The sequence below is a fragment of the Staurois parvus genome, unplaced genomic scaffold, assembly GCF_062004578.1.
Source record: "Staurois parvus isolate SC_StPar_1 unplaced genomic scaffold, SC_StPar_1.0 ptg000576l, whole genome shotgun sequence".
In the NCBI taxonomy this organism is placed as follows: Eukaryota; Metazoa; Chordata; class Amphibia; order Anura; family Ranidae; genus Staurois; species Staurois parvus.
In genome coordinates, this window is record NW_028318372.1 from 1,672,130 (window position 1) to 1,694,370 (window position 22,241).

Genomic DNA, 22,241 nt, shown 5'->3' on the forward strand with positions numbered 1-22,241 from the left:
GCATGATCATCAAACCACAATTTGACAACCCCAGCTGTGTGAATGGGAGCATTATTGTCTTTGTAAATGGCACTTAATTCGGAAAACAATGTCTGTACCAAGGGGTGCACATGGTCGGCCAGAATGTGTACATAGTCACTGGCAGTGACTCTACCTTTCAAGGTGATGATGGGGCATGCAGAATATCAAGATATGGCTGCCCAAACCATGATTGCGCCCCCACCATGCTTTTACTGTTGGCACAATACTGTCCTGATAAGCTTGGGTGTGTGTTCACCACACATAAACACATCCTGAGGTTGGGAACAGTATAAAGCTCGATTCATTAGACCATGTTATAGTCTTCCATTGATCGATAGTCCATGATATATGGGTGTTGCACCACTCTCTGCTCTTCTGAGTATTGATATCGGTCTCTAGTGGTTTGACAATTGCAGCTGGCCCATGAATGTTTTGCTTATCGAGTTCCCTCACAGTTTTTGTGGACAGGGACTTTGTAAGACGGAGTTTGAGCTCTGCAGCCACTTTTGCAGCAGTTGTTTTCAGTTGTTGGGTGAAAATCCTGTGCAATATGCTTTTGTCTCTTACTGTTAGTTGACCATGTCGACCACACTTATGCTTATCAGATGACATTTTCTGGGAAACCGTATATGCCGTCATAACTTTTGACACTGCTCCTCATATCACGGCAAATAAATCGGCAACTTCAGTCACAGAGGCACTAGCTAAGCAGCACCAACAATTTGCCCTCTTTGAAGCTTAGTAAGCTCTGACATGACTCTGTATTACTAGAGGCACACTCAGTGAACAATGAAAGTGAGGCTTCCCACCTGATAGCTAGGTGTCTCATCACACAGAGGAAGCAAAAGAATGTTACATTCCTTCTGCTATGAACGCGAAACGTGCCATCACTTTCACACCTGCAAACCATATAGTGTTTCCATTTTTTTGTCTAACCCTGTATCTGACTCCTGATTGCCAACGTGGGGCACCCCATGGTGTGATGTTAGCTGCCATTGTAGACTAAAATAGTGACTGTTGCCTCTAATATAGGATTACTGAACAAGAAGACAGCTAAGTGTTTGAAAATATCTCATCCCACTCTTTCATTTTAATTACCTTCATCCTGAGAATTTCAAATATTCATGACACGGTATTAAAAGCTTTATTGACTAGCTTGTGATTGATGTTCATTTTGCTTCAATTCCAATAAGCTATAAAACTTGGAGCTTGATTTGTCATTGTTCCATCACTCATGAAGTCACATGGAGTTCCACAGCAATTATATACAGGATACATACATAGTGTCCCCTGCGTTAGCGTGTCTAGGAAACCTCCCAATATAATATAAATGGTTTGGAATAATGAAGTATAGGAGTGGTCGGAGTCATCTAGCACCTGCTGATGCAAATCTCGTTTTCCATTCCAAATGCACTTTTCATGAGCTCCATACAAAGCCCTAATGGGCTGACACGCATACATTTTTCTGGGTAATTAAATGCATTTAAACATATTAAAGTAGCACATGCAGTGTCTGAGTCATCGTCTCTGAGGCCGATGGTGCTGCGCTGTTTGTTGGAAATGGATATCTTCCTTGTCATTCCCTTTGGAAAAGAGATTTGGCAAGAATTAAATATAGTTTCCTGGGAGATTGGGAAAGAAATATCTGTACACTGAGCTGTGATAGAGCTCTGCCCATTATTTACCCTTACAAATAACTTACTGCAAGTGAATTCTGTTGGAAATACCAACCATCTTAAAGGGCGAATCTGTCTACCCACAACTTAGAGTTCGGTTTGTGGTAGATGCAGAAGATAATTGAGGAAATTGGAAAATAGCACTGGACCTGTAAAGTCATCTTAGTGGTATTGCTTTCGTAAAGTATGGATGTTGATGTAAAAGACCTAGTTTTCAGGGCAGGCAGCTTCTACACCCCAGCAGGGCCGGATCTAGGGGGGTGCTGGGGTAGGCTATGCCCCCCAAGATTTTAGTTGTGCCCCCCCTTCCCCCCAGGTCTCATCCACTGATCCAAGAGCCAGTCTGATGTAGACAGCTGATGTAAGGAGGCACTCTGATGGGGACAGTCCATGTAAGGGGGGCACTCTGATGGGGATAATTGATCATATGTAAAGGTTCACTCTGATGGGGACAATTGATGTAAGGGGGACTCTGTTAGGGGCACTAATGTAAGGGAGTACTCCAATGGGGACACTTGATGTAAAGGGGGCACTCAGATGGGGACACTGATATAAGGGGACACTCTGATGGGGACACTGATGTAAGGGGGCACTCAGATGGGGATACTGATATAAGGGGGCACTCAGATGGGGATACTGATATAAGGGGGCACTCTGATGGGGACACTGATGTAAGGGGGCACTCAGATGGGGACACTGATATAAGGGGACACTCTGATGGGGACACTGATGTAAGGGGGCACTCAGATGGGGATACTGATATAAGGGGGCACTCTGATGGGGACACTGATATAAGGGGGCACTCGGATGGGGACACTGATATAAGGGGGCACTCAGATGGGGACACTGATGTAAGGGGGCACTCTGATGGGCACCTGATCTAAAAGGGGACTCTGCTGAGTAGTCATGATGTAAAGAAGGACTCTGATGAGGACTCCTAATGTAAAGGGGAACTATGCTAGGGACATCTGATATAAGGGGACACAATTTCTGTTTATTCACCCTAATCTAATGTCAACCTAATACATACTAATGTTTCCCAGGTCGTGACACTTTGTGACAGACTGTCAGTGACTTACAGTGTTGACATTATGCTCCCTGACTTTTTTTTACTGCACCCCCAGATCAGATAGGCTAGATCTGGCCCTGCACCCTAGATAATCTTCACAGTTTCCTTGGTTTGTAGTGTAATGTAGCACAAATGTATATTGAAGCACTACACAACTGCTAAAAGGTCCAAATACAACTTTATTCCAATAAAAGTCAGGGGGATTCCCTCAGTACTTGCAAAGCTTGGGACACTGATTTTACACATGCCTTAGATCTTACACACAAACTTTGATCCCAATGGTGCAGAATGCCTACCTACCTTACTGCATGAAATTTCTCCATCTATCTCATACACATTTCCTGGACATGCCCTGTCGATTCATACTTTTGGAAGCAAGCACACTCTATCAATGCCAAGGTATTAGGAGGCACACCAGACTTCTCAGTTGCTCAATATTTGCTACACTACATGTCCATCACCAAATACATATACAGTATCTATATATATATTGCTCAAAAGTATAGCATCAAGTCAATGAAACTCCTGGGATATTGATCTGGTCAGTTAAGTAGCAGAGGGGGTTGCTAATCAGTTTCAGCTGCTTTGGTGTAAATTAAATTAACAGGTGCACTAGATGGGAAACAATGAGACAAACCCCAAAACAGGAGTGGTTTACAGGTGGAGGACACTGATATTTTTTCCCTACTCATCTTTTCTGACTGTTTTTAACTAGTTTTGCTTTTGGCTAGGGTCAATGTCACTACTGGTAGCATGAGGCAATACCTGAACCCTACAGAGGTTGCACAGGCAGTCCAACTCCTCCAGGATAGCTGGACAGGGCCATAGAAGGTCCTTAACCCATCAGCAGGACCAGTATCTGCTCCTCTGTGCAAGGAGGAACAGGATGCGTACTTCCATAGCCCTACAAAATGACCTCCAGCAGGCCACTGGCGTTAATGTCTCTGACCAAACAATCAGAAACAGACTTCATAAGGGTTGCCTGAGGACCCAATGTCTTCTAGTGGGCCCTGTGCTCACTGCCCGGCATCATAGAGCTTGATTGGCATTTGCCATTGAACACCAGAACTGGCAGGTCCATCACTGGCACCCTGTGCCTTTCACAGATGAGAAACAGACGTGAAAGGGTCTGGAGAACGTTTTGCTACCTGTAACATCATTCAGCATAACTGTTTTGGTGGTGGGTCAGTGATGGTCTGAGGAGGTATATCCATGGGGGGATGCACAGACCTCTACAGGCTAGACAATGGCACCCTGATTGCCATTAGGTATCGGGATGAAATCATTGGACCCATTGTCAGACCCTACACTGGTGCAGTGGGTCCTGGGTTCCTCCTGGTGCACGACAATGCCCGGCCTCATGTGGCGAGAGTATACAGGCAGTTCCTGGAGGATGAAGGAATTGATACCATTGAATGGCCCCCACGCTTGTCTGACCTAAATCCAATAGAAAACCTCTGGGATATCATGTTTTTGGTCCATCTGACACAGACTGTCCAGGAGCTTAGTGATGCCCTGGTCCAGATCTGGGAGGAAATACCCCAGGACACCATCCGTAGTCTCATTAGGAGCATGCCCTGATGTTGTCAGGCATTCATACAAGCACGTGGGGGCCATACAAACAACTGAGAACCATTCTGAGTTGCTGCAATGAAATTACAGCAAAATGGACTAGCCTGCTTCATAATTATTTCACTTTGATTTTCGGGGTGTGTTTTGTGTGTCTATTAGCAAATCATTCAGGCCCTATTTACATTTCTGCATTAGGCCAATATGTTCATTACACATGGCAACACCTTACATACTGTACGTTCATGCATTGTGGTGCTATTCATTTCAAAAAGCCCCCTAGTGTCCTAAATCGATGTTGCAGTACGTTGCAGCATAACATTAGTGACCTATAGGCATACACTGGTAGACACATCTTTTCTAGCTCCGTCATGCTGTTCCAACTGCCCGTGATCGATTGTGCAGCAGATTGGAAATCTATTGCTAGCTGATGCAACAAATGACTCCCTATGGTAGGTGTAAGCAATTTCATAGAGGGTGATGACAATTAGTTGCACACAGAGCACAGTGCATGATTGTGTATCTCACATCTTGTGAACCATTTTGTTCCATCGATTAGAGGTCATGCTCCATTCTCTGTAATTGTTCTAATAGTATACTGTACATCAAGTCTACAGTATGGTGGATCATGGGCTTCACTACAGAACTTGTTCTGCTGCTCGATGTCCGCAGTTTGATGACCAGCATTGCAATTGCAGACTCTGGACTCTGACTTCAATGCATCCCGAGGAACTGTGTGAATAAGAGCATGTCACCTAGTGCTGGGAGTGGAGCACACAGTACACCACCCCTACATTAGTGGTGTCACTAGAAGGAAAAATGTCCCAGTGTCGGTATTGTCATTAGAGGAATAAAAAGTGACCCTGCACCAGGGGTGTCGCTGGAAGGAAAAATACTCCTGGCTCTGTGGCTTCACTGGATAGAAATATGCTCCTGCATCTGTGATGTCACTGGATGGGAAAATACCCCTGTGTCTGTGGTGTCACTGAATGAAAATTATCTCTGTGTCCATGGTGTCACTAGATGTAAAAATAATCCTGCATCCATGGTCTCACTGGATAGAAAAATGCCCCAGTGTCTATAGTGTTTCTTGATGAAAAAATGCCCCTGTGTCCGTGGTGTAACTGGATGGAAAAATTCCCCTGTGTCTGTGGTGTCACTGGATGGAAAAATGCCCCTGCATCTTGTGCGTCGCTTAATGGAATGATACCACTGTATTCGTGGTGTCACTGGATGGAGAATTATCTCTGTGTCCATGGTGTCGCTTGATGTAAAAATGACCCTGCATCCATGGTGTCACTGGATGGTAACAATCCTCTGCATCTGGGGTGTCACTGTATGGTAAAAAGTCCCTGCATCTGGGGTGTCACTGTATGGTAAAAACTCCCTTCATCTGGGGTGTCACTGTATGGTAAAAACTCCCTGCATCTGGGGTGTCACTGTATGGTAAAAAGTCCCTGCATCTGGGATGTCACTGTATGTTAAAAACTCCCTGCATCTGGGGTGTCACTGTATGGTAAAAAGCCCCTGCATCTGGGGTGTCACTGTATGGTAAAAAGTGTCTGCATCTGGAGTGTCACTGTATGGTAAAAAGTGTCTGCATCTGGGGTGTCACTGGATGGTTAAAAGCCCCTGCATCTGGGGTGTCACTGTATGGTAAAAAGCCCCTGCATCTGGGGTGTCACTGTATGGTAAAAAGCCCCTGCATCTGGGGTGTCACTGTATGGTAAAAAGCCCCTGCATCTGGGGTGTCACTGGATGGTTAAAAGCCCCTGCATCTGGGGTGTCACTGTATGGTAAAAAGCCCCTGCATCTGGGGTGTCACTGTATGGTAAAAAGCCCCTGCATCTGGGGTGTCACTGTATGGTAAAAAGCCCCTGCATCTGGGGTGTCACTGTATGGTAAAAAGCCCCTGCATCTGGGGTGTCACTGTATGGTAAAAAGCCCCTGCATCTGAGGTGTCACTGTATGGTAAAAAGCCCCTGCATCTGGGGTGTCACTGGATGGTTAAAAGCCCCTGCATCTGGGGTGTCACTGGATGGTTAAAAGCCCCTGCATCTGGGGTGTCACTGGATGGTAGTGTGAATGGATGAAAAAAATGCTCCTACATCCATGATGTCACAAAAAGAAAAGATCAATGATGTCACTGGAAGGGAAAACATGCCCTTGTATCTATGGTTTAACTGCATCCGCAGGGCTACTGTAAGGTAAAACAGCAACTGCGTTGGTGTCAATGAAAGGAAAATGTCCCTGCGTCAGCGGTGTCAGCCTGAAGAGGACTGATTTGGTGGGGGTATAATTGGGGGAGGGAAGTGGGAAAGGTCAGGACTTTGAAGTGGGATCTGCAGTAGATTTCTTTTCAGAGGGCGTTTGACAGGAGGTGAGAAGGTGTTCTGTTGCTTCCTCAGTACCTGTGTTAACCCCTAAAAGCCTGCACTGCCATGCCACAACTGGCGAAGCATTGCAGCCACAACATGTGTACACCCTTGTTTGCAGCCTTTTGCAGCTTAATGGGGGGGGGGGTCGGTTTATGTGGTAAAAATGCAGCACAGCCATGTGTTTTTACTGCCCCCTCCCAAACCACAAGTGTAAGTGAACCCTGAGGAAGACAGGATGGCTATAAGGGAATAAGGGAGAGAGGGAGGGGTGGAGGGGAGCTCTAGGGCTAACTTGTCCCCCCCACCTTTATGTACTCATGGTGCAGACCCCCTCAGCATGGCAGCTGCCCAGGAATGGAGGCAGCTTTGTCTTCTTCCCCTCTCCCAGTCATATGATATGTCACATGACAAGGGGAGATAGGAAGAAGGGCAGTGTGCCCTCACTCTCTGGCAGGCACCTGTGCTGAGAAGGAAGAGTCAAGGGATTTAGCACCGGCACTGCCTGGAAGGACAGAGCAGAATCCTCCATCCAGCAGCTACTGCAGCCCTGCATTGTGCTCCATTCTGAGTGACAGGAGTGATGGCAGCATCACTCCTGTCATCAGGGCCAGGGCAAGGGGTGGGCAGGGGGGGCAGCTGCCCAGGGCACTGTGTTAACATGTGAGGTGGGGGGTACCACAAGACGACTGGGGGACGGAATTTGTGTTGGGAGGGGGAATTTGGGAAGCAGGGAGTAAGATATGTTCTAGGAGGGGAAATTGAGGTGGTGTGCTAGGAGTGGTGATTTGGGAGGATTTGTGTTGGGAAAGGGGATGAGGATTTGTGCTAGCAGTGGGGATTTTGAGGGGGTTGTGCAAAAAAGGTGATATGTGAGCGTTTTGTGCTAGGAGGGATTTTTTTTTAAGGGGAGGGGGTTTGTGCTGCTAGTAGGGATGATTGAGATTATTTGTGGTAGGAGGGGACATTTTTTTGGTGGGGGGTGGGATTTTTGCTAGGATAAGGGATTGCGGGAGGAGATTTGGAGTGGAGGGAGAGGATATTTTGCTCGGATTGGGAAATTTAAGGAGTAGAGGATTTGTGCTAGGAGGGGGAATTGTCTTTTTTTTGGAGGGGGGGGGGATTTGTGCTGGGGGCATATGGAAAAAGAGATGTTATTCAGGCATCTAGAGAGTGGAGTGTTGGCAATCTCTCAGTGCTCACCTCTCTACATAGCAACACTGTGCCCCTTCTGCCCCCATCCCCACCTTGATCTCACCAATGGTTTTAGAGTCTAAAAGCATTTCTTCCTTCATGGAAAAAAACAATGCATTTCAGGTACTAAAAACTTACCCCCTTCGTCGGGTCTTTCAGTGTTTCATTAGTTGCTGGAAAAAGCCTTGAGATGAGATAACTGATCCAGGGAATATCCAATTGTCTTCTGGGGGATTGAGAAGAAAAATTTTTGCCAAGAATTTGTTAAAATATTTAAAGTGGACCTGCTGAAGCAAATTGGGCCATGCTCTAGAGGAGAAGTTTTTTGCCTTCCTCTAGATCAGTGGTCCCTAACTTCCTCAGCACTAGGGATCTGCCTCATGGAAGACAACCCTTTCAGAGACTGGGGGGGGGGGGGTTCAATAAATGCAGCCCAATCATCACCTACCACTCCATAAGAGTCTCTGTGCAGCCAAACCTCTCTGCCAATGCTCTGCATTTGCTGCTACTCCCCAGCGCCAGCACTACCACCCCAGGTCCACCAAAGCCCTCCAGGCACTAGACCACCCACATGGAGCGTGCAACCCAATCGTCACCTGCCATAGGTGTCTCTGTGCAGCCAAACCTCTCCAACAATGATCTGCAGTCGCTGCTACTCCCCAGCACCACCACCACCGCCCCAGGTCCACAAAAGCCCACCAGGCACTAGACCCCCACTTGGAACATGCAACCAAATCATCACCTGCCATAGGAGTCTCTGTGTATCCAAACCTCTCGACCAATGATCTGCAGTCGCTGCTACTCCCCAGCACCACCACCACCGCCCCAGGTTCACCACAGCCCGCCAGGCACTAGACCCCCACATTGAACATGCAACCCAATCGTCACCTGCCATAGGAGTCTCTGTGCATCCAAACCTCTCCACCAATGATCTGCAGTCACTGCTACTCCCCAGCACCAGTACCACCACCCCAGGTCCATCACAGCCCACCAAGCACTAGACCCCCCCACATGGAGTGTGCAACCCAATCGTCACCTGCCATAGATCTCTCTGTGCAGCCAAACCTCTCCACCAATGATCTGCAGTCGCTGCTACTCCCCAGCACCAGCATCACCACCCCAGGTCCATCACAGCCCACCAAGCACTAGACTTCCACATTGAGCATGCAACCCAGATCCTCCACATGCACACCCCACAGCTCTTCCATGGGAATCCAATACTGCCACCAACCCAATAAGGGGTGGAGCCCAAGGGAACATACGTGGCCGAACATACAGATCAAGCCTCACACACGGCCCACCCCTAGCTTCCCAAACAAGCCACAGTCCGGCGCACTGCTCTGTGGCCCAGGGTTGGAGACCTCTGCTCTTGATCAACTTTGGGTATATAATTCTGCGTATGGAGTGCCCGGGGTCAGTAGGGGGCCCCATGAGATGCCCCTGGTACCTTTTTCATAGGGTTTTTTGAGTTTGGGCAAGGACACAGGGGCCCCATGATCCCCTATTGCCCAGGGGCCCCATGAGTTGTCAGTCCGCCCCTGGTATGGAAGTTTTATTTATTTTGTTTATTTATTCTGTTTATTTTGTTTTATTTTTCTGTTGGTTGAACTTGATGGATTTTCTTCAACCAGAATAAAGCTACACATTATGCAATTTTCTTTAGATTTGCCTTCAACTATGTAGTACAAAGGCCTGCTTGATTACATACAATTTGAAAGTGTTGAGGTTTGACCTCATATTATGTGGTTTTGGTAAATCTGAAGGAAATTTTACAAAAAAAAATTGTATAATGTATGTATAATGGCTACACATAGTCATGTAACTGGTTGAACTAGATGTGCTTGTGTCTTTTTTTCAACCTATATAATTATGAAATGATAGATAATGTTTGTGAAGAAAAGTATCTGTAAAAGCTATTTTGACAAAAAAAAAAAGTATTACAATATTTTTGAATCTATATTCCACACAGCAGTCTGGGACACAGGGGGGCTCATAGGGAGGAAAAGGCTCAGGGATGCAAATGGTTAACCCTTTGAGGACCAAGGGACGTATTTGTCCCATGTTTTTAATTGAGTGTATCATCTGATTAAGAACTTAAAACTATTTTTTTTTTTTTGGTTTGAGTCAAAATATTAATTCTTATCAACAAACAACAAATGGATCTAGCTTTTTGTCAATTATTTCATGAAATGGCTTAGTTACAGCAACTGAAGTGTACGAACTTTAAAAACAAAAAAATGTATTCTTTTGGCGCTCCAAAATCTTACGGTCCTCAAAGGGTTAAGCCCTTTAACCCTTCCAACTTAAAAGACGATATGTAAATGTAGATTTAAGGCCACATTCTGGTGACATGCAGAATAGAGATGAAGTGTATAATATTTGTGCTGTTTTACAGCCTATCGTTTGTTTAAAGCCATTTTGTACCTATTAAATCTCAGTTCTTCTCTGAGAACGCCGTATGAATCACGATTATTTGTTGGGACACAAAACACTTCTTTTTATTCATCAGCCGATCCCAGGCACAACAAGAGCTCGCAGTGACTGGCAATGTAGACAGGTGTTTGCATCTCTGTAAATCAGGAATATGCTTAACGCGATAACGTCAGCCAAGTTTGCCAATTATTCAGCGGCACTGCGTTCAGAACAAACTGATTTGCAGCCTTAAAAAGGTAGCACTTGGGGATAAGACACATTACTGCAATAAAAAAAAAGATTATTGCAACAAAAACTGCCTGCTTACAACATAATACAACACAAGTCAGCAGACAGAAAACATCAGTTCCTTGTCATGAATTTTAGATTAAATTGGCGTACGTTTAGGGTTCTATTTATAAAGGATTGCTGTGTGATTTGCATATTGGTTTTACATTTTACTGTATTCGGCAATCATTTCAAAGAGGGCTGAACCACCAGCAATACAAGACAAGAAAAACCTGTACATATGTGGAACTTTTAACCACGTGCCATCTGCCCTATAGTAGAAGTACTGCTACAGGGCGGCACGGCTGTGCAAAATTATGTATATAAATGTGATTTGCATTTCGGGGTAGGGACCGCGTGCACCGCCCTGCCAGCGCCACTATTAGCAGCTGGGGATGTCAATCACTGGGTCCCGGCCGGCGATTCTTGGCCAGCACTTGGTGATCATCAGCAAAAGCTGACAGGGGAGAGACCTGTGTGTACTCCTGAAGTCACATGACATGACGTAACGCGTAGGGTTTGCCGATGTCATCAAGCCGCAAACTGGAAGTGCACGTGCCGCCATTTTGGATAAGGGATCCATGCACTTTTATTCAACAATGATACTGTATAGTGAGTCTTTGATCCTGTAGTGTCCCAGGTGGGCACTTTTAAATGTGAGTGTATTTTGATTAGTATTTTAATAACGTTGGTTGTATTTGGCTATACTTCACTATATGGAGCATTTTTTTCATGTCTGTGGAGCGTTTTGGAGATTTTAAGTGCTGACGGTGGTGAAGATCTCTGTACCAGTTCACCCTCCCAGGTTAAAGGGAAAGGCATAGTTTGACCTGAGAATACGGGTCAAACCTGAAGATGAGTGTAAAAGTGTGTCAGAGGTGGATAAGCACTGAGGGCTGACACAGGAGCACCGTATATGTGTATGCAGTAGTGTGATCACAGATCCACTTGGAGCACAGCGGATTTAAAGGGACGGTTCACCAGCATTTTGAGACCATAATATTGGGACACTTGTTGATGGTATATTTGGAACACGATGCACAGGAGATATACCGCACAAGCACATATGAAGATATTGGAGTGTTAAAGGGACAGTTCACTATTTTGTAGGTTCATTTGGTATTTGTATACACTATTCATTTAGCACTGGTCAGGGGCGGACTGACCATTTGGAAACTTGGGCACTGCCCGAGGGCCCGGGGTCAGTAGGGGGCCCCATGAGATGCCCCTGGTACCTTTTTCATAGACTTTTTTGAGTTTGGGCGAGGACACAGCGGCCCCATGATCCCCTATTGCCCAGGGGCCCCATGAGTTGTCAGTCCGTCCCTGGCACTGGTATATGCAGTTTTTGGATATTTATGTATATGTGTTGATATTTATTTTGATGTAGCACATGCAGTATTATTGTCATGAAGCACAATTTTCTGTTTTCACTATTCACATATGCACGTTGGATTTATTTAGCAGCGTATTTGAGTTTATAGTACTGTGCTGCATTTTTTTTTTTTGATTTAGGGTTTACATGTGGGAACGCAATGCATGCTAGCTGCAATACTTGTTTCGTAGGAGGTCCATTGCACTGAAGGTTTCTCATATTATTATTATTATACAGTATTTATAAAGCGCCGATAGTTCACTCAGCGCTGTACATTACAAAGGGGGACAGAACATGTGACAGAACAATAACAATACAATGCAAAACATGAGGGGATCGAGGGCCCTGCTATACAGGTCTCTCTCCTGTCAGCATGGACATGCTGCTTTTTACCCCCCTCTCAGCAGAGAGATACAAAGCAGCATGTCTCCCAAGTAAAACAGCACATAGTACACATAGTAAAATACACACAGCACACAGTTAACGCCCCAAATGTTAACCCCTTCCTGCCCAGTGTCATTAGTACAGTGTCACTGCTTTTTATTAGCACTGATCACTGTATTAGTGTCACTGGGGATGTCAGTGGCGGCTAGTTCCCACTCAGTGTCAGAATGCCCACCGCAGTCCCACAGTCCTGCTATAAGTCGCCATTACTAGTATAAAAAAAAATAAAAATTCCAATATATATACTGCCATTTGTAGACACTATAACTTTCATGTAAACCAAATTAATATACAATTATTGGGATTTTTTAAACAAATACATTTTGACCTAAATTTATGAAGAAATTTGATTTTTTTTTTTTTTTTTATTGGATATAGTTTATAGCAAAAAGTAAAAAATATAGCTTTTTTTTCAAAACTGTCTGCCTTTTTTTGTTTATAGCGCAAACAATTAAAAACACAGAGGCGATCAAATACCACCGAAATAAAGCTCTATTTGTGGCAAAACAATTACATCAATTTAATTTATGTACAGCGTTGCATGACCGCACAATTGTCAGTTACAGTAAAGCAGCGCCGTATCCCAAAAAATGGCATGGCCAGGAAGGGGGCAAATCCACTGGAGGGCAAGTGGGTGCCAAAACTAAGGGAAAAATATTTCTACATTTTTTTTATTACTTGAATGAAAATATGAAAACAATTTAATATGAAAATATAATGAAAAACTTTCAATAAGCAGTTGTGTCCTACATTTAAACAATCATGTATCCTAAAATTGCAAAACATCACTTTTTCCCCCTAATCTAATTACAACCTTAATTTAATTACATCCTTATCACATTACGGATCCAAATATGCTGTATGGGTAATTAAATAGCTCCAGTAAAATTTCATTAAAGTGGATAGGGTACAGGTGATGTCTTGTTCTTCAATGCATTTCAAGAGCCCTTCAGTACGTTCATAAAAAAAGATTTTAGTTATATTTTTTACTTGGTTCTGGTACATTAAACGTCCCTCGTATGTACACCTTTTTTCTGTCTATCAAAATGAGGATGTGGTGCCATTTGCTCAGCCATCAATCCTTCTATATATACACCAAACAATTGTAACTTTATGACCACCCATGTTCAGTCCTTGCTACAGGTTTTCCTAGCTGTAGCTTAAAATGCAACTAAACCCATTCTGAAATAAGTCAGACTGAATGTACAGTAATCTTGAAGCTTTATTAAGAAAACAGGTTGTGGTGAAACTATTGAAAAAACAGGTAATAAATACATACAATCAATGTATGAAGCATACAGAAAGTACAATGATATGATTAGACTGTAGATGGCAAGCCCATGCCGACCAGCAATGCTGCCCGTAGGGAATGTAAGTTCAGTTCACAACATGTGCTGCAGAGAATGTTACCCGGCTCCTTTCCCTCATTTCTTAAGATGAAGTCTGAACTCCCAAGATGCACCTGTTTCTTTTTCATAGAATAAAGGAGTTTTATTAATTAAGACTAAACAGTCTCTAGTCTTTGTAAAATGGTGAATTTATTCTGGTCTCCATCTAGTGGCCGAATGTAATATTGCGGGCAGGTCAGGCTTAATGAATTTCCCAGCTGGTGGCAGAACAATCCACCTAATGTCATGGTGTAGTCTGAAGTTTCCTGCCTGTGAAATTCTTACCTCCTTGTTGCAGTGGTTCTGCTAGACCTGTGATTCTATTCACATTTGTTGTTGGCTTCTGTGTTCACCTATGGGTGTTGCCTGCTCTACTGTGGATTTTTATACCCTTTCCCTTCTATCACCTCCTGGGCCGCCTCCCTGTCTGCTTCCCTTTATGAGACATGCTCTGTGCAGCCCGGGCTGCCTGAACAACTTCCCAGTTTCTCTGAGCACCTGGTTTGCTTTACATTACTTGTATTCTGTGTCTGACTTCTTACCAATACCAATCCCGACTTTGTCTACCATTTTTGCTTGCCTGTACTGAACTTGGCTTGTTTTCCTGATCCTTATCAATCTCCTAAAATCTGTACTCTGCATACGTGAGTGGTCTCCGCATTGTCAGCTGGGCGTACCTGGGGGCCATGACCTGTTTCCAGTTTGCTGCAAGTGCATCCCCACCATCAAGGGCCCTGATGAAGAAGCAGACTGTGGCTTAGACTCCGTGCCCTGGGGAACTTCGAGTTTGCTTTCTATAAGGGCTTAATGCCACAGAAACTTGACAACCAATAGGAGTGTGTCCCTTTTTTGCCACCAAAACAGCCCTGACTTGTCAAGGCATTGACAACACAAGACTCCAGAGATTGTGCTGTGGTATCTGGCACCAAGCCATCAGGTGCAGATCCTTTAAGTCCTGTAAGTTGTAAGGTGGAATCTGCATGGATTGGACTTGTTTTTCCAGCACATGCCACAGATGCTCAGTTGGACTGAGATCTAGAGGCCAAGTCAACATCTCAAACTCATTGTTGTGTTCCTCAAACTGTTCTTGAACCTTTTTTGCAGTGTGGCAGGACATAATCTGCTAAAAGAGGCCACTGCCATCAGGAAATACAGTTCCATGAAGGGGTGCACTTGGTCAGCAACAATGTTTAGGCAAGTGATACGTGTCAAAGTACCATCCACATGAATGGCAGGACCCAAGGTTTCCCAGGAGAACATTGTTCAAAGCATCACACTGCCTCCACAGACTTGCCTTCTTCCCATAGTGCATCTTTTTGCTATCTATACCCCTGGTAATCAATACGTACACACCCAGCCATCCACATGATATATATATTATATATATATATATATATAGATTGTGCATTCACATCAGTCCCTAACCCTCAAGGGGCGTACAATCTAAGGACCCTAACTCACATTCATACATACACATACTAGGGTCAATTTAGACAGGAGCCAATTCACCTACCAGCATATCTTTGGAGTTTGGGAGGAAACCGGAGTACCTGGAGAAAACCCACACAGGCACAGGTAGAACATGCAAACTCCAGGCAGGTGGTGCTGTGGTTGGGATTCGAACCCAACCCAACTATTATGACTTATACACTTGCACATGATTTTCAGCTTGAGCCACTGAGTTCTGTGAACAGACCATTTTTGTAGCAGGAGGGAAATAGAAACCAGAAAAATGTGAAACCAAACATCCCACCTTCTCACTGGTTATTGGAATAAATGTACACCAGATTTCGTAACTGCCTGGCAAAAATAATAATAGAAATAGTTTTTAAATGTTTTTTTTTGTCCTGTCCATAATAAATGAAGAAAATATGTACAAAGCCACTAAAATCCCTTTAATGTCTGCGTTTCCTTCCAGAATGCCTACATCCTTTACTACATGGCAATAGTCGGACATGCCCTGTCTATTGTCTCCCTGCTAATTTCCCTTGGAATTTTCTTCTACTTCAAGTAAGTGCCACCGGAATGCATAATTTCGATTTTAATTGTTTTTGATTTCCAGGGTTACATATTAATGAAAAACTGAGGGGAGGAATACTGATTTGTGTGGAAATGGAATTTGTTCACTAGCTAATGTAAGTCACATCTTATTTTTCTCTACAGTCTTAATACCCAAAACACAAAGCTCATTTTGAACTCCAGACAGTCTTCAGAACTTCATACGCACAGATGTGGATGACTCAACTTTTGTAATGTCGTAGATTATGCAGGGGTGTTGTGAGTGCAAGGTGGTGCCCCAGCACTTTTTTTCCAGAGGCATATTAATTAGGAGGTGACACTTAGTAAATTCAATGTCCACCTGACTTCTAGTCATATCCTGGAACCCCCGTGTACATTTTTTGTTTTTTCTTTTATATTTGCCCCTTTTCCAGTAGTCGTAAGGCTGATCACATGATGCACAGGATCTTCTTCCTCATATGGTCTTATCCAGCGATGGGCAGTCTTTGATGATGCAGAGCGTGGTGTTGACATGATGACGTCTGCCAGGGCTGCTGTTAGAAGTCACAGGATCTTCTTTCTCATATGGTCTTATCCAGCGATAGGAAGTCACTGGGCCCCATTCAGCCAACCCGACAGCCCCCCCCCCCCCCCACACACACACACAGTTTTCTATGCTTCAGTTATGAATGAACATAGTGAGTGATCGGTAATGAACACTCATTGTGTTCATTCAGGAAAGAAGAGGGCTAGTAGATGTGACATATTTACCGTCTCCCAGCGTCCATCCAGAAGGATCCTATTGTGTGTTTGCAGCTGCTGTGGGAAGGAGAGGAGGGAAGTTGATGCGGTGGTGGGGGCACACATGGGGGCCCGGGCATCAGGGGAAAATGTATGGTGCACAGTGAGGGTGATGGGTGAGGCAGGGGAAGGGGATATATCCATAACCCCTATAACCTATCCATGGCACTGACGTCTGCACAGCTCACTGCGTCATTATATGTGAATGTAGGGTGATGTGGTCATCCTGCGCTCACTGGAAGCCCTCAGTCTTTTAAGTTGAATGACTTTGGACATCCATCAGCCCAAAAGACTAAGGACATCTAGCGCCCTAAACTATTATAGTAGGGGAAATCATCTGGAAGGAGGGGAGTATAGCAGCCAGAACTCATTTTTAAAATCTTCACTTCCAAAGTGAAAATATTTAAAAAAAAAAATAAAGCCTGTAGTTGGGCTTTTACCATTGGTAGCTGAAAGGTAGATAACAATAGTGCTATACCCCTAATAGTGTTAATATATGTAGAAATATTTAAAGGATAACCCCCAACACCCTTTGCCAAGCCAGCACATTGAAACAAACTTGTCTTCTAGCAAACCATGATACACAACCATTGAAAGTTTGTGCTATTGTTAGTTAGTTATTTACATGATGCATGGTTTTGGAAGTGTTTCACACTATTTCGTTGTGGGGGGGGGGGGAGTCATTGTTTGAAAAAAGGTAAAATGTAGGATGCCCAGATTGGGGTGACCTACATTACAGAAATATATATTGCTCATTATGTCTGTTTGTATTACTGTATTAAGGAAAGGAAAAATAAAAAATATTTTTTTCATCTTTGTTGGTTTCCATTTTCATCTAAAGGAAGCTCCAAGCTCCTTTTCTAATACTAGCCAGGCTGTCCTTAGCTGACATAACCTGTTTATTACAGAGTTCAATAGCTCAAACGTATGTTTGCCTAAATGTGTATGTCAGAGCAGTGAGTCCTCCCACTTGCCTACCTGTGAACGTGTGTGAAGGAAGAACAGCAGCTGGAATGGCCAGATATGCATAGCTACACTTAAGAAACTGAGACCATATTATATATGATTTAACCAAGTTTATTAACAGTGAAACAAAACCTATCCAAATGACTGCAAAAAGTATGCATAGTAAATGTGAGCAAACGTGAAGATACAAGTGAACAATAAACCAGGTGACAAATACCTAGCGAGCAACTATAGTAACCTACAGTAGCAGAAAGCCTAACCAACAATACTGTATATAAAATGGGGGACATTGATCAACCTGGTAAAACTGGAGGTGTAGGGAACAGTCAGGAAAGGGGAACCAGGACTGAAATAAGGAACAAGGAGAACAAGTACAAAGCAGCAGAGTAAAGGATATAGATATAATAGAGCAGGCTCAAGCAGGAATCAGGCACAGGATTAATGGCAAGCAGAGCAAAGCACTGACACACAAGGGAATAGTAGAGGAGGAACTAAATACCCTTTCAACAGCCAGCATCAGGTGGAAACACCAGAACCATAGTGCCATTAGCAAGTGATCCAGATTAGGAAGGAAGGAGAAAAAAGAGAGATGAATAGATAGATAGATAGATAGATAGATAGATAGATAGATAGATAGATAGATAGATAGATAGATAGATAGATAAAATGTTGAAATAGAATTGGTCATAAAGAAATAAAAGCATACTTGATAAATAATTCAAATGTCACCCATGTTTTGTGTTTTAGGAGCCTAAGCTGTCAGAGGATTACACTTCATAAAAACTTGTTTTTCTCCTATGTCCTGAATTCCTTGTTTACTATCGTCCATCTTACAGCTGTGGTCCCAGATTTGGACCTGGTGAAAAGAGACCCGGTAAGCATTTAGCCTTTTAGTATGTTCAAAAAGAAAATGTCCAGCTCTCATTTATTGCTAATCTTTATTCTTCTGAGAGATTTCTATATACTCCTTTTTTTAAATAAATAAACATTGGATACACGACACAGGATTCCCTAAGCAGAAAGAGTTAGCTAAAGCTTTCCTTGCAGCACTGCGTAGTCTGATTTAAGGTGTAACTAATGGTAAAATAAAACAAATTATATTTGTGATGCATTCTGTTCATAGAATTAATAAGGCAGTTTAACGTAGGTAACAAAACAATATTACAAGAATAGCACTACCCCCTTAGGAGTCGCTAGGGATGTGGATCCCCCTATAGTTCTGCACAGCCAGGCAACCCTCATCCTGCCAATAACTTGCATCCAGGAGACAGTAACCAATCATTGTGCTTTGTTTTGAAGTTTTATTAGCGGTTTCGAACTGAGATAGGATTAAGGGTGTATGGGATGGCCAATGGAACTGTAAAACTGAGGACAACTTCCTAGGACTATATACAAGTTTTTTTTTTAGCAAAATCCTCTTCTTGGAGAGCTAGCCAGTGTATCCGGTTGTACCACCCCAGACTCTGGATTCTCCTAATCCAGCCAATCTGGGTGAATCCCTGAGCAGGGGTTCCAGTGCCTGCCACTTTAAAGTAAGACAGTCCCGAGTGCTCCTTCCCCTATCTGGCCCAGGGGGTGCAGGTTTACTCATTTAGTCCTCCTGTGCTGCTGGTGGGTCAGTGGCTGCTACCAGGCCTTCTAGCTGGGTTGCTCCTTCCCTGCCACACATGTGGTCCTCTCTTGGGTACCAGTAAAGTCCCAAGCTTTCCTTCTTCCATAATCCTCTGGCCTGCAGGTGAATCCCTTTCCACCTGGGCCCCCTCCCAGGCTTCTGCTCTTCAGCTTCACTTTCTCGTCTTCCACCCAGACTCTCCTCCCAACTCTCTTGCTGCTGAACAGACTCATTTACTCGTACAGGCTGTCCTGGTCCCTTGCCAAGCCGCCTGTTGAGGATTGGATAGGATCCTCTAAGAGTACAGACCAATCAATTCTCACCTCCTCCCACTGCTTCTGGATCTTTCTCCTAAGTTCCAGAGCAGGGGGAAGTCCCAGAGAACTGGTCTGCAGAACCTCTCAGCTCTGACCGCAATTTGACCCACCTAGCTATTACACCCAAGCTGCTACTCAGCCTCTGTTTAACAATTAAAGCTAGAGGTCCCTCTAGCTGACTAGGAGGGTGTTACATTCAGAAAAATAGAAACTGCACTGTTAATTCTATTAACAGACTGGACTTTATCATAAAGGCAATGTATTTGCCCATAGTTTCACTTTAAACATCACACTGGTGATGGTGAGAAAACAGCAGATGACTCAGTTTGAGCTATTGAGTTTTGTAGAAAAAAAAAATCTTATAGCTAAAAAATTATATTCAGTATTTAATTTACTTGACTGAAAAGAAAAGGATTTTTTTTTCAAAACTGTATGGTTTCATTCAACCAATAAATAGTAAAAAGATAAAAATAAAGGACAATACATTTCCTTTAAAGTAACCCTGAATTCTCAACTCTGGGAAATACACAAAAATAACCATTGCAGTGGCCCTCAGAACCCCCTAACCCCCACACGCTACAAGGGTTAAATGCTGATTATGTCTAGGGGGTAAAGAAATAAGGTGTAATACATACCTTATCCTTCACCCAGGAGGGCATTAGCACTCTTCTCTTCCTAATCTTCCTGATGATCTGGGCTGTGGGTGGTCCCTTGCAGTCTTCACATAAAAGGAAGGGCTATTGTTCTGGTGGTTGTAAACCTCAGACATGACATTTGAACAAAGCGTATACTTCTATAGTGTGTACTTGTCTCAGTCCAAAGCATTAAGTATCATTACTCTCTGCTGCCTCATTCCCCTGCTATCTGCATGAGTCAATTCTGCTGAACTTTCCTAACACCAAGACATACAAAAGTGACATGGGAGTGAGGTCCAGCTCACAGCCTGTGATTGACAGCATCAGCTCTGTTCCTGTGTACTGTGTGAAAGGGTGTGTGTTCCTTCCCTCCAATCGGCAATCACTGAGCTCTGCAAAGTGTAAAGCCGGCCATAGATGGTTCAGATCTAGGTAGGTTCAGGGTTCCAACCATCTATGGGCAAGCTGATTGTGCCCAAGTTGATCCATCGATCGATTTGGGTACAAGAAGCATGTCAGATTTTTACATGTGATTATTGCCTGCAGCTGTAACTTCTAGCAATAATCACCATGTTCTCCCAGCAGGGACAGCTCTCCATGCCCCACTGTTGGGAGAACACAGTAGCTTCGTGGGATCCATACTGACTATGTTGATGGGAGATTCAACCAATTTACTTTTCTGCAGCCACAGTTCATCTTTCATCATCTATGGCCTGGATAACTTCAGCTCCCCACCCCCTGCTTTCTGAAAGTGCAGACAAGCTGTATTAAGAGAAGGCTGTAAAGAAGAGAGGGCTGCAGATAAACTGGTACAGCAGAGGGAGGGGCTAGTGGTACAAAAGGTAATAACTGTGGGGGATGGACTGGTAGGAGGAATAGAAGATTCCATTATTAGCTGAAGGAAGGATAGGCTTCCCTGAAGAGATAGGTTTTCAGAGATTGCCTAAAAGTGAATAGAGTCGGCTATAGTCTGATAAATTGGGGAAGAGAGTTCCAGAGGATGGGGAGGATGGGGAGGCTCTGGAGAAGTCCTGGAGATGAGCATGGGAGGAGGAGACAAGGGAGCTAGAGAGTAGGAGGTCGTGCAAGGAGCAGAGAGTATGGTTTGCGTGATATTTGGAGACAAGATTGGTGATGGAATTTGGGGCAGAGTTATAAATGGCTTTATATGTTATTGTTAATGTTTTGAACTTTATCCGTTCGGCAATGGGAAGCCAGTGGAGGGATTGAAAGAGAGGGATGGCAGATATGGAACGGTTAGGGAGGTGGATGAGTCTGGCAGCATTCACGATAGACTGAAGAGGGGATAGCCTGTGATTAGGTAGGCCAATGAGGAGGGAGTTTCAATAGTCAAGAGAGAGTGAGAGATAACAAGGAAGTGAAGATGTTGCTTAGTAGTTTCAGAGGTTAAGAACGGGCGTATCTTGGAGATGTTGGGGAGGTGAAGTCTACAAGATTTGGACAGCAATTGTATTTGGGGCTGAAAGGACAGATGGGAGTCTAGGATTACACCTAGTACCCTGGCATGAGGGGAGGGACTGATGGTTGTATTATTGATCTTGATGGAGAAGTCAAGGGAGGGGGCATTGGCTGGAGGGAATAGTATGAACTCCGTTTTGGAAAGATTGAGTTTGAGGAAGTGGAGTGACATCCATGCCGATATGTCACTTAGTAGGTTAGTAATGCGAGAGGAGACTGAAGGGGTGAGGTGAGGAGTAGAAAGATAGATTTGTGTGACATAAGCATAGAGATGGCACTTTAAAGCCATGGGAGTTTATCAAGTGACCAAGGGAGGAAGTGTAGATGGAGAAGAGTGTCTGTGTATCATCTGACGCCAGTCACTTCACTTCACTGGGTATATATAAGGTCTTAAAACCACTTTAAATCTCATATAAACAGAGCAATCCATGGTGAATCACTTTTCAAAGGGCAGGCAGGCCCTTTGACAGGCAGTGAGAAGACATATTTTAACTTCTAAAAAGCTGCGCCGCAAGTAAATCCACTGCCTTTGCAGCTTAACAGTGACCGGTTGGGGGCTCCTTGACCAAAGCTCTGCAGGAGAGCAAAGTTTCAGAAAAGCAATCTCTGGAGTATTAAGTAT

General features: G+C 44.0%; 1 protein-coding gene across 1 annotated transcript in view; it reads left to right on the top strand.

The window, feature by feature from the left end:
* Window positions 1-22,241, top strand: part of CALCR (calcitonin receptor) — a 394,427-nt gene that overhangs the window by 271,476 nt on the left and 100,710 nt on the right. Inside the window, exons 6-7 of the mRNA XM_089692113.1 lie at window positions 15,730-15,821; window positions 18,324-18,450. Of these exons, the coding sequence (XP_089548239.1) occupies window positions 15,730-15,821; window positions 18,324-18,450 (219 nt within the window). The remainder of the gene's footprint in view (window positions 1-15,729; window positions 15,822-18,323; window positions 18,451-22,241) is intronic.